This window comes from Pelobates fuscus, chromosome 1 (assembly GCF_036172605.1).
Source record: "Pelobates fuscus isolate aPelFus1 chromosome 1, aPelFus1.pri, whole genome shotgun sequence".
NCBI classification, from domain to species: domain Eukaryota; kingdom Metazoa; phylum Chordata; class Amphibia; order Anura; family Pelobatidae; genus Pelobates; species Pelobates fuscus.
In genome coordinates, this window is record NC_086317.1 from 80,880,696 (window position 1) to 80,894,056 (window position 13,361).

The window sequence follows — 13,361 nt, forward strand, 5'->3', positions numbered from 1 at the left end:
CACCACAGGTGATGGGGGTAGGGAATTTCCATGGGGTAGAGAAATTTGATAGAACCCTGGAATCTGAATGAAGTGACCTCAGTCACTCTGTTGCTATACTCTCTAACCAGCATTACAAGCGTGGCTAGCGAGATTTTTTTATTATTTTATTTTTTTATATCAACCGCAGCGCATGCACTGTGGTTGCTATGTTTGGGAGAGCAGAAGGGCTTTCTATTTTTTATAAATTATTTTACCAGGATGAATACATTAAGATTTCTCTCATTTTAAAGTATGTCCTGGGTCCATAAAACATTGCATTCTTACAATAGAATATTACAAAAATACAATATACAAACAAACAAACAAACACACACACACACACACACACATATATATATATATATATATATATACACACACACACACACACATACATACATACACACACACACACACATAAATTTAATACATAACAGGTAATACATATATTAAACCATGCCAGGTGCATTCTGTGCTGAGGTATATTGCCATAGATCTCTTAAAATATTTTAGATTGAATGAAGATTTGACTTTGTCCCTGAGGTTATTCCATAATTGCGGTGCTCTATAGGAAAATGAGGATCGAGCCACTTTATTTTTGTATTACGGTATGCTTAATATCGTGCTAGTACTGGATCGGAGGTTATAGGAGGTTGGAACAGCCAGGGAGAGCATTCTACTCTGGTAGGGTGGGAGCTTCCCAGAAATACTCTTATGCACAAGGCTGGAAAGATGAAGAGTCCGTTGGTATTCCAGCGACAGCCAGTTTAGCTCTTTTAACATGTCATAGTGGTGGGTAAAGTAATTACATTCTAGTATAAAGTGGCAGAATTAATTATATAACGTATTAAGTTTATTAAAATGGGTTTGCGGTGCGGGTGCATACACTACATCCCCATAATCAATTAGCATTTGTTGCACGGTTTCCTTATTGTAGGACTTGGGCAGGATTTAATTCTGTACAGGGCACCTAGTTTTGGGTAAAGTTTTGAAGAGATTTTTTCAATGTGAAGGCCAAAGGATAGATTGGGGTCTAGCAACACACCTAGATATTTAAAAGAGCAGACTGCTGTCAGTGTGCTATTTGAATTTGTTCTGATACACAATTGTTGATTTTGTAGTTTACATAATTTAGGTACAGTTCCAAAGATCATTTTAACAGTTTTGTCAGTGTTTAGGAAAAGTTTGTTATCCGCTATCCACTTTTCTACCTCTGTGAATTGGTTTCGGAGCACAGCCTCAAGCTGCGGTAGCTGGGGTTTACTAGCGTAGATTAGTGTTGTCTGCATACATGTGTACAGTTGAGGATTTGCAGACGTTCGGCAGATCATTTATAAATAATGTGAATAGCAGGGGGCCGAGTATGGAGCCTTGGGGAACACCACACGTGACTGGAAGAGGGAAGGAAGCGCTGAGACAGATATCAGCAATGCCAGTATCCAAGACAGTTTTAATTACCAATGTGGTGTTTGGACAACTGACTGGCTTAACATGCTGTATCTATGACAACATGCAGTTGATCAATGATTTACATTATGCTTGAACAATTGCCCTGCGCACTTCATGCTTGAGTTAATCAGGCGCTTATTATAAAAACTTAGAACACCGGTTTTGATACAAAACTGGACTTTAAGAAGGAGATGTAAACATTCTCACTTACCTGGAACTATAAAGCATGTATTTACAGAACAGTGACCAGTTGCAAACATCTTGCAAAAAAAGGCAAACTTGAAAAAAGAAAAAAAACAAAATGTATCCACCTTGTTTGAAACTATAAATTCCTTCCGACTGAGTTATATATCCACGTCAGTTAAGTCAGAGTTACTCACTATTTAATAAAACAGATCTCCTGCCATAAAGTGTACTTGCATCATAATGTGTGGTTTTAGTCATCTATGTAAGGTCTGAGTCATAGAACACAGCCATGAATTCTTCAAATCCTAGAGGTTCCACCCGAAACTATAAAAGGGGAACCATCATTACCCAAAATATTGTATAATAGGTTTACTCTATATTTATCAAATAGGTCTGAAAAATGTAGAAATCCACAGTGCTGTATTTATTAATATCTTGGAATTGCATATCCATGCAGACTAAAAAAACCAAAACAAAAAAAAAAAACAACAAAAAAACCCACAAGCCTTTGCACCCGTCAACCAGCATAGAGAGGCCAGTAAAAACAAATGTACAACGTCTACCCTAGGTATGCCAGGATGGAGTTGGATTCTGATGTCAATTACTTAATCTTTATTATAAACTTAAAATGAAACATTACACAAAAATAAGTTTAGACAATTTATAGATGATTTCCAATGTTTTATTAAATGGTGACATTTCCAGAGAAGCTAAGAAATAATTTGAGAGATCTTTCAGATTCCAGCTGTGATTTAAAGTGTTAAAAATAAATACATTCTTACCTCTTCTACAGATATCGGCAAAACAACTCGGCTGTAAGAGAAGGAAACAGAAATTAGAGGAGAATAGACAGTCCCGGAGTTATTTGGCGGGTGGAAGAATGAAGTCTAATGCTGTTTAGTATCTATTCATCATGATTAATAATGTGCCGTGTAAGGAGATCACAAGGTAACCTTGACTCATGTTGACAATTGTGAAGAATACTTTAAATCAATACTTGGAGAATGTAGAGCGCATGTAAGTTATTTAATGCTATGAATAGGTCGGGGTGTTTCATGCAATGTGATTGGCTTATAACAATGAACCAGAATGGCCTGATGCACTGGTAGGAACCCAGTGTAATCTGATCAGTTTTTAAATGCATGTTCCGTAAAGACTTTTCTGAACGGACTGCAAAATGGCACAGAGGGGTGGTTTGGGAATTTAGGTCAGCAAAGAGGGTAAATTTGCCTTCTCTCCCTTGGCATTTTTTTTTTTTTTTTTTTACAGCAAGCTTTATACAATAATTATTACTGAGGCTTTCCAATGTTATGCATATACTTCAGATCAAACCATGCTACCAAGATCATTTGATGGTGCAAACAGAGCGGTCACCTGGTATACTGGTAAAATGTTATCAAGAAAAACATGCAAATACATACACAGCTCATCACCCAGTCAGATGTCTCTGGGTCGATACACTGAAAAGACTACTCACCTCTGTTAAAGGGTTTATTAACTAACCTGTTATTGTGGCAAATCTACAATTAAACGTAGGTCAAATTATTAGAGTTCCAAAAATTATTTTATTCAACCATGAATTTTCAGCTAGATTGTCAGTTGACTGCTCTATACCTGCATTTTTTTCTGTGGCATTTAAAATGTGTCACTTTCATGCAGTGGAGCTATTATATTTTATTTATTTGTGGTCTTTAAATATTAAATTTTATATTTAATTAGCAAAAATGAGTCCGCCTCTGATTGGCCTATCCTTAAGAATGCGTTTTTTTGTTTTTTTTGTGAACTCCAGTTCCCATGGTGCTAAACAGCCCTTAGGCTGTTTAAAATGCACCTGTCATTGTACACATTAGTAATGTTTAAATCAAAGGGCAGAAAATGTGACTAATACAAACTACCAAATCCTATAAATTTTAATTTCAGCACTTTAGACATACAATCCATACCCCACTGGTCAATCAGTTCTCAGCACAGATATGCTGGGGCAAAAGGGCCTAGTTGGTAAGCACTAAATGACAAGGGAGAGAGCATGAGAACCCTCTAGCACAGTGATGGCGAACATTTTTAAGCCCGAGTGCCCAAACCGCAATACAAACCAACTTTTTTTTCCACAAAGTGCCAAAACGGCAATTAAACCTGAATTCTGAGGTTTAAGTTTAGAAAAAACAAATCATACAGCTGCCTTCCATCCCACCCACCAACCATCGATACGAAAGCAGATTGCCGCCTACTCTACATTGCCGCCGGGGGGGCCTAAAGCTGCCCCCCCCCCTCTCCCTCCAGCAACTAGGGTGACCACATTTACTAACTGCCATTCAGGGACACTTTCATGAGTAAATTTCATCAAATGTATACTTGAGACCGGCAGAAACATATCTGCCAGTGCATTTTTCAGTATTTCTGCAAACATTAACTGGCTACTTAAACACACACATACTCACAGATACACAGACACACATACAGATCCGCTCACAGATACACAGACACACATACAGATCCGCTCACAGATACACACACGTGCTCACAGACACAGAGAAACACTGACACTCACAGATACACACATACACATGGGAAAACACACAAGTGGCAATTTACATCTGTTAACCATCCTCTGCTCCCATACCTTTTTTTTGCAGGGAGGTTAATTCCTGGGGCTGGGTGATGATGATGGGAGTCTGAAGGATAAGCTGCAAAGCTCTCTCTCCAGCCTCCTCCTCCAGTTGCTTCTTCAGTGTCCTGTCAGCCCACGCGGTCTGTATGCTGGGAGGAAGTAACAGTCACTTCCTCCCAGCACGCTCTGCAACATTAAAAGGGGCCCAGTTTACCAAAGGGCTGCAGCACAGCCCCGGCCCCTGATGAGGTAGCTCCCCTATGGGAGCTGTACTAATTGCCCCGTTGCCCCCCCCTGGATACGCCACTGCAGAGGCGGCGGTGCAGCTCAGCTCATTCCGGGACACTACATTGTCCCAGAATGGGGGTGCCCGGGACCCAGGACAGACTCTTAAAATGCAGGACTGTCCTGGGTGATCCTATGGCTGTGTGCCCACAGAGAGGGCTTGGCGTGCCTGCATAGGTTCACCATCACTGCATTTAGCAGGTGGTTGTAATGCTCTCTGTCACAGATATACCACCAACAAGCATTTCCTGCACTTGCTGATGGAATATAGGTAAGGGAGGCAATGAAGCCAGCAGGTCAGTATACTTAAAATGAGAGAAATCTCAATGTATCCTTCCTGGTAAAATATTTTAGAAGATTGTTCTGCTTGGGGATGTGTTGTCAGGCAAGACAGTAACATTACAGAGTAAAACAGGAAGGCAAATCTTGAGGACGGATGCTAAAATAGTGTGACAATAATGGATGCGCCAAGCACGGAGGTACTGGAATTCGGACAGCAGATATGCATACAACAGCTTCTAAAGCAATTCTATGCACAATTTATCTGTATTACATAACACTTGCTTTAAGAGTCGTTATAAATTATGTTAAACCTGGCAAAACAGATTCACTTTAACCCCTTAAGGACCAAACTTCTGGAATAAAAGGGAATCATGACATGTCACGTGTCCTTAAGGGGTTAAAGCATCCTTGGAAATTATGCCAAAAAACATGGGCGGCCCAGAATTAGCCAACACTGGTCTCTGCTGTAACATTAGAGCAAGACACACCTTGAAACATCAAAGTGTCTGTAGAAATTAAGATATATTATACAGGGGGGGGGACTACTATGGACTTATTTTAAGTTCACAGTTTTCCCAGCATCTCAATGTGAACATTTTTTATTCTGTTAATAAAACACTAGCATTCTTTAACCTATAAAATTGCACTTCCTTGGCAACAATCAATAGAAGCACTATGCAAAGTATAGCTAGACAAACAGAGTGAATGAACAATTATTATTATTCCCTAAACCAAGAATTTGTTGACAATTGCAAGATTATTGCACAATTAAAAAAAAATGTAATCTGCCAAACTCCAAAAATTCTCAGTTTCAGCTATTTTAGCCTACAGTTTGCAGCACCGTCCCTAAGAATTCCCATAAAACTTGCCAGTTCAACAAATAGACCTATGCACGTTTATCCAAAGTGGTAGTTCACCAACGATCGTAACATTTAGACCAAAACAGTCAAGCTGTTTTAACTTGAACTGTGCCTGGTCAATGCCAGACACTCTGATATTTTTATAATAAGCCCAGTAAGGAATGGAAAAACTAATATAATATATTCTACTTGAGACTCATGATAATCTAAAGTGTAATAACAAATATAGAGGAAAATAAAACAACTTCTCAACAAAAATGTCTGGATAATAATTAGATCACACTGAGAGTGACATCTGATTACAGAGAATCTGTCTAGTAAAGGCAAAATATATATATATACCATATTAGGGTAAAAACAGTGAGCAGATATTCTGCAGTTGAGGCCTTAGCACCATGAGAAGCACTGCCTCACAATGACAGCCACTTGTTGGAAAATGTATGTGAAATTAATTGTTTCAGAGTATGAAATTCACATCTTTCCTCTTTTTTTTTTTGGTAATAAAAATAAATCCTTCTAACTCCTGCTTAGCCCCAAACAACAGTGCAAGAGTTGCCAGATGACACTGCTCTCAGAACATACAAGGGCAGCCAACACAAAGCTTCAGAAATCTCTGAACTCGTGTGACATCCAACAAGCTTTTAAATGCCTCTCGTCCAAGACCTTTGCTACAAAGAGCAAAATACTATGACCATGGGAATAAGAATAATAAAGATCATACAGCCTTGGATTTGCCTTACAAAACACTGGAAAATACATCATAATCTCATTCATTTAAGGTTTGCTACAACATTAATCATGATCTTTTAAATTGTATTTTTAAGCCATAAATCTAAACAATGCTCTATTTTAACTAGGATTTCAGATATCTTAAATCCAGTTTATTTTCTTGTATATAATGCAAAGCGAAGCATGTACAGCTCGGTGGGGAGTGCCCAAGATCAGCCCAAAATCAAAGTCCATGCCAAGTTGTTCTTAATCAAATGATGCCTGTAATTGTACAGAACAAATTATAGGCTTTGTTATACATGACTTCATGTTATCATCTGCTAGCAATGAGTCTATTCCAATTGGAAAGGAGGATGTCCTTGCCAATATCCCCTGTGCTGTGGGTCACCCACGCAATCACCCACAGCATGATGTGCACATGAGGAGAAACCCTCCACAAGAAGTCACGTTTTAAAAAAATTTATACTCTGGATTATTAAATCTAAAAATTAAAAAATATTTATCTGTTATTTTGTGAGTAATATTGTTAACAGCTAGGCAATCTAGCAAACACCACTGGACATCCTACCAAGGTTACATTCTGATATCTCAAAACAAAGAGCATTTAAACAAACTGTGTGTACAAGGTGGTCCTGGATGCAAAAAAAAAAAATTACAAAATCATTAATAAAAATAAATACAATAATAACTGTACATAGGGATGTGTGTATATATATATATATATATATATTTTTTTTTTTTATTATTTTTTTCTGAATGCACATAAGAGGGCTTCTGCAGCACCTTTAACCGGTGTCCTAAAGTGTCCATTTTAGGATATCACATAGCAAATTTACTAAAGATAATTTGCTATGTGACAATGATATCTGATAATGTCCTAAAATGGAAACTGTACACCTGAGAGGTGTCAGGTAGTGCATCTGCTGCAACAATATAACCACCTGCCCCATACAGTGAGCAGGAAGGGTGCTGCAAGTTCCTCTCCCAGAACTCGAAACATAGAATCGGGAAATTTACACTTGCAATTCTAGCCGGTAAATCTCTTTTAACACTTCCTGCTCTCTTCTAAGTACAGGAGACTTTGGTTTCACTCCCTCCCCATTTATCCCACATCTGACCCCCAAACAAACCCATCAATGGTACTCATACATGCAGGCTGCTTACTGACAACCACAAACTCATCTAAATTCTGCATCGCTGCCAGCGTTATTTACTAAACTCCGAATTCTAGAAAATAGAATTTTGAGAAAAATAGAAACAAATTGAGAAATTGAAACACAAAAAAAAATAAAAATAAATATATATATATATATATTATCTCAGATCTGGAAAATCCCCCAAGTCAGTGACAGTAACAGCTGGAATCAGAGCGGACTCCGCTCTGCCATTCGGATTCGATAGAACTCGGAGTTTAGTAAATATCGCCCGGTGACTGTCACCAGCCCAAGGACCAGCATCAGCACCAGCGAGCCGCTACCTTCATGGAACAGCTGCTCTCCGGCTCATTCACCCCCTGCCCCCAGCGCTCCGTGACTCCCCGCCTGCTTACAATTCCTTGATGAGCACCATGATGGCCGCTCCCTGCGCTCTCCGATCCTCTCCTCCGTTGCTCCCGGCCCCGAGTGAAGGTTACCGGTCACTTCCTACTCCGCACCGCGCGGGGGGCGGGGCGTTACTGCGGCAACGACGACGTCACGTTGAAAATCTCACACACGTAACCTGTGAAGCCAGGCCACGCCCCCTCCCCTCCGCTCACATCTGGATTCTACAATGCTGTAGGTGAGGGGAATGCGGAGCCGACCTGTTAATGTTTTGTTTTTTTTTCCAACAAACTTTATTAACTAGCGCAGGCAGAGGAGCAATGGAAAGTGTTATAGGGGGTTTTGGGTTGAGCAATGGGTACAGCTGCTTATTAGTAAGAGCCAGAGCAGGGTTATTCTGTTAATAGTGGTCTGGAAATTAAAGTGAATTTCAAGTTTTAGTCCAAAATAAGTCTGAATAAAAAAAATTCTCCTAGCCCAATTTCCTTTTTAATTTCTGCTGTTTTGACCTAAAATGTCAAATTAACAGCAATTCACCATCTAATGGATTCAGGCATCACAACTGTCACGCGTTTCGGGGTCCTGTCCCTCCGTCCTGCTTCAGTTCCGTGGTGTTCTGCATTTGGCGATACCAGGGAAGCAGCACAGTGCAAATGCATCATAAGACGTGCATGCGCTGTGTGGCGGCACTAGGAACACGCAGGAAGAGCTTCAGTAACGCTCCCTCCATGGTCCTGACTGGGACCGGTCGAGGAGCCTGTCAGTACCTCACCTATTATGGGCGTTGCTAGTGATGTGAGTTGCATTATTGGTGATGCCCCTAATGGCCCTGCTCGCCCTGTCCAGATTATAGGGAGGTAGGCAAATAACCGTGTAAAATGAAAACTATTTGGAATGCAAAGTGAATTTCACCTTTTAGGCCAACGTAGCCAAACTATGAACACATCTCAGGGTGCAGGGCCGGACTGGGAAAAAAATTAGGCCCGGGCATTTTTCAATCAGAGCGGCCCCCTAAGAAGGGGGCGGGGCCAGAGAGGGTGTGTTTTGTCTAGGGATCGACCGATTATCGGTTTTACCGATATAATCGGCCGATATTCGGTATTTTCGGCAATATCGTTATCGGCCAATAGGGATACCGATATTGCCGATAATACCTTCCAGGACCGCCAGGCTCATTACAAGCCCGGCGGTCCTGGTGGGGGCGGGCAGCAAGCGTTTACTCACCTCCCAGCAGCTCCTCCAGCTCCCCAGTGTAAATCTCGCGAGACCCGCGGCCAGCTCTGACGGCCGCGGGTCTCGCGAGATTTACACATGGGAGCTGGAGGAGCTGCTGGGAGGTGAGTAAACGCTTGCTGCCCCCTCCTCCCACAGCTAAGCCAATGCCACTGGACCACCAGGGATTAACATATCCCCCCTCCCTGGCAAGGCAACAAGCAGGGAGGGGGACAACAAGAAACTAATAATAATAGTTTCTATTATTAAAAAATTAATAGTTTCTATATTAAAAAATTAATATAAAAATAAAAAAAATAATTTAATAAAAAATGCCCCCTCACACATACACTCTTATTATACACATGCACTACACAAACACACTGTGTATATAATTCAGTGTGTTTGTATAGTGTGTGTATAATAATGTAGTGTGTTTGTATAGTGTGTGTTTATAATAATGCAGTGTGTGTTTGTATAGTGTGTGTGTATAATGCACACTACACAAACACACTGCATTATAAACACACACACACACTATACAAACACACTGCATTAGACACACACACACACTATACAAACACACTGCATTATATACACACACACACTATACAAACACACACTGCATTATATACACACACACACTATACAAACACACACTGCATTATATACACACTATACAAACACTGTATTATATAAACACTGCATTATATACACAGTGTGTTTGTGTAGTGTGTTTATATAATTCAGTGTCTTTGTGTAGTGTGTTTATATAATTCAGTGTGTGTTTGTGTAGTGTGTTTATATAATGCACACTACACACACACTCTGCATTATATACATACACTATACATTATATAAACACACTACATTCACTATACACACACTACACAAATACACACACTCTGCATTCCTTATATACACACACTACACAAACACGCACACTTTGCATTTAGTATATACAGCATTCACTTTACACACACACTGCATTCACTTTACGCACACTACCTACACACTACACAAACACTCTGCTTTCATTATATACACACTAGACAAATACACAATACACACTGCATCCACTACACACACTAGACAAATACACACTGTATCCACTACACAAACACACACTGCATCCACTACACACACACACACTGCATCCACTACACACACACTACACAAACACTACATCCACTACACACACACTACACAAACATACACAGCTCCCCTGTCTAAGCACACTGCATCCACTACACGTGGCATGTATATTTTGTGCATTTACCTTTAGAAATAGTTTTTATTTTCCAAAATGGTAAATGTACAGAATATCGGCAAATTATATCGGCTATCGGCCTAAAAGTTCACAGAATATCGGTATCGGTATCGGCTCTAAAAAATCAATATCGGTCGATCCCTAGTTTTGTCATCACTAATGACAAGCACAGCCCCTCTCAAAGTGAGCATGTTAGTTCAATGCGCAAAGCCCCGCTGAAGAGCTCTGGCATTAGAAAAAGGCCCTGAATTTGTTCTGCGCAGCGCAAGCAAATTTAATAACATGCTTGCGCTGAGTTTGCTTTTAAATTGTCTCTGGTGTCTCCACAAGTGGGATACCAGAGGACAAAAGGGCCAGAAAAGTGTATGGTGCATGTGTATGGAGCCTGCTTGTGGGATTGCGTGTGTGTAGAGTGTGGTGTGGTATTGTGTAAATAGGTCAATTTCATTTGTGTTTGTGGTGTAATATGTGTGGCTAGGGGCTGTAGAGAGTGTGTGTATAGGGAGCATAGTGTTATAGGGGATGTAGCGAGTGTGTGCATATGGGTTGAAGTGTGTGTGTATAGGTGACGTAGTGTGTGTAGGGGTTGTAGAGAGGGTGTGTTTAGAGAATGTTGTATGTGTTTGCTGACAAGGAATGTAGTGTGTGTGTAGGAGATCTACTGTGTAAAGGACCCAGAGTGTGTATAGGAGATTGTGTGTGTGTGTGTGTGTGTATAGAGGATTAAGAGTGCATATAGGGTAAGGGATCTAGCGTGTATCTGGAGCGTAATGTGTGTAGTGGTGCAGTGTGAGGGGTGCTGTAGTGTGTGTGTATATATATATTTGGACATATTGTATGCGTGAGGGGCGCAGTGTGTGTGTATGTAAGAGGGGTGCTGTGTGTGAGGGTGTTTTTATGTGCCGTCACATTCTAGGTTTCTAATTTTCTTTGTCTGTTAACTCCCTGAGGGTTTTTTTATTTATATATTTATATATATATATATATATATATATATATGTGTGTGTGTGTGTGTGTGTGTGAGTGTGTGAGTGTGCTGTATATGTGTGAGCGAGGGTGCTGTGTGTGTCTGAGGGTGCTGTGTGTTTGGGTGCTGTGTGTGTGTGTTTGGGTGCTGTGTGTGTGTCTGAGGGTGCTGTGTGTGCGTCTGAGGGTGCTGTGTGTGCGTCTGAGGGTGCTGTGTGTGTCTGAGGGTGGTGCTGTGTGTGTCTGGGGGTGCTGTGTGTGTGTGAGGGTGCTGTGTGTGTCTGGGGGTGCTGTGTGTGTCTGGGGGCGCTGTATGTGTGTGTCTGAGGGTGCTATGTGTGTGTCTGAGGGTGCTGTGTGTGTGTCTGAGGGCGCTGTGTGTGTGTCTGAGGGCGCTGTGTGTGTTTGAGTGCGCTGTGTGTGTTTGAGTGCGCTGTGTGTGTTTGAGTGCGCTGTATATGTTTGGGTGCTGTGTGTGTGTATGAGGGTGCTGTGTGTGTCTGAGGGTGCTGTGTGTTTCTGAGGGTGCTGTGTGTGTCTGAGGGTGGTGTGTGTGTCTGGGGGTGCTGTGTGTGTGTGAGGGTGCTGTGTGTGTCTGGGGGTGCTGTGTGTGTCTGGGGGTGCTGTGTGTGTGTGTCTGAGGGTGCTATGTGTGTGTCTGAGGGTGCTGTGTGTGTGTCTGAGGGTGCTGTGTGTGTGTCTGAGGGTGCTGTGTGTGTGTCTGAGGGTGCTGTTTGTGTGTCTGAGGGTGCTGTGTGTGTGTCTGAGGGTGCTGTGTGTGTGTCTGGGGGTGCTGTGTGTGTGTCTGGGGGTGCTATGTGTGCCTGGGGGTGCTGTGTGTGTCTGAGGGTGCTGTGTGTGTCTGAGGGTGCTGTGTGTGTCTGGGGGTGCTGGTGCGTGTCTGGGGGTGCTGGTGCTGTGTGTGTGCCTGGGGGTGCTGTGTGTGTCTGGGGGTGCTGTGTGTGTGTCTGGGGGTGCTGTGTGTGTGTCTGGGTGCTCTGTGTGTCTGGGCGCTGTGTGTGTCTGAGGGCGCTGTGTGTGTTTGAGGGTGCTGTGTATGTCTGTGTGCTGTGTGTGTGAGTGTGAATGTATATTTTATTTACATTTAAATATATATTTTTTATTAATAATAAAAAAAAAAGTTATATCCCCCCTCCTCCCTTCTTACCTTTTAGCCTGGAAGGAGGGGGGGAGCTGTTCTGCCTGTGGGGAGAGGGGGATCCGTTCTGCCTGGGGATGGGGGGTGGGGGGGTGCCGTGCAGCTTCCTTCCCTGGTGGTCCAGTGGTGAGAGTGAACTTTAGCCTGAAGGCTATAGTTCACTCTCGCGAGATCTGAGCGTTGCCGAGGTAACCGCGGCAACGCTCAGACCTCGCGAGAGGACCCGGCGGAGCTGCTGGCTAGAGCTCCGCTGGTTCCCTCTCCTGCCAGCGGCCGCCTGTCAGTGTCTCTGGGCCGGTGAGGGAGATCTTTGATCTCCCCACCGGCCCATGGAAGCACACAGCAGGGCCGGCGCTCGGGTAGCGCTGGCCCTGCAGAGACTGGCAGGGGAGATCCTGTGATCTCCCCTGCCGGCCTCGGCCCCACGGCCATCGCGGCCCACCGGGCATTTGCCCGGTATGCCCGATGGCCAGTCCGGGCCTGTCAGGGTGTATACTCAAGTGCAAGGGTATGCAGCCATATCCCGCAATTGTGTATGCATGATTTTTACTACTGAGCATAAAATTAGTTTTCAATGGCTTCAGGACAGCAGAGCCAGCTGGAGAGATCTAAAGATCAATGTGCAGGGAGAACCTTTGGCTGGGAGCAGTTCTGTGCTCCCTTACCGTCAGAGATGGGAAGGGGACATTCAGAAGAGTCTGCACTTAGCCAGAGGTGCAGATCCCGATGGAAGATCACCGGATCACCAGGGAATGAAGATTAGAGCCCCCTCACATTCAGTCACCCTGTCACA

The 13,361-nt window shown here is 42.6% G+C and overlaps 1 protein-coding gene across 1 annotated transcript in view; it reads right to left on the minus strand.

Annotated features, from left to right (window-relative positions):
- PITPNA (phosphatidylinositol transfer protein alpha) overlaps nucleotides 1-8,077 on the minus strand; it is a 71,423-nt gene extending 63,346 nt beyond the window's left edge. Inside the window, exons 1-2 of the mRNA XM_063449926.1 lie at nucleotides 7,970-8,077; nucleotides 2,439-2,469 (exon numbers count right to left, since the gene is read on the minus strand). Of these exons, the coding sequence (XP_063305996.1) occupies nucleotides 2,439-2,469; nucleotides 7,970-7,989 (51 nt within the window). The 5' untranslated portion in view covers nucleotides 7,990-8,077. The remainder of the gene's footprint in view (nucleotides 1-2,438; nucleotides 2,470-7,969) is intronic.
- Between the last annotated feature and the right edge of the window lie 5,284 nt (nucleotides 8,078-13,361).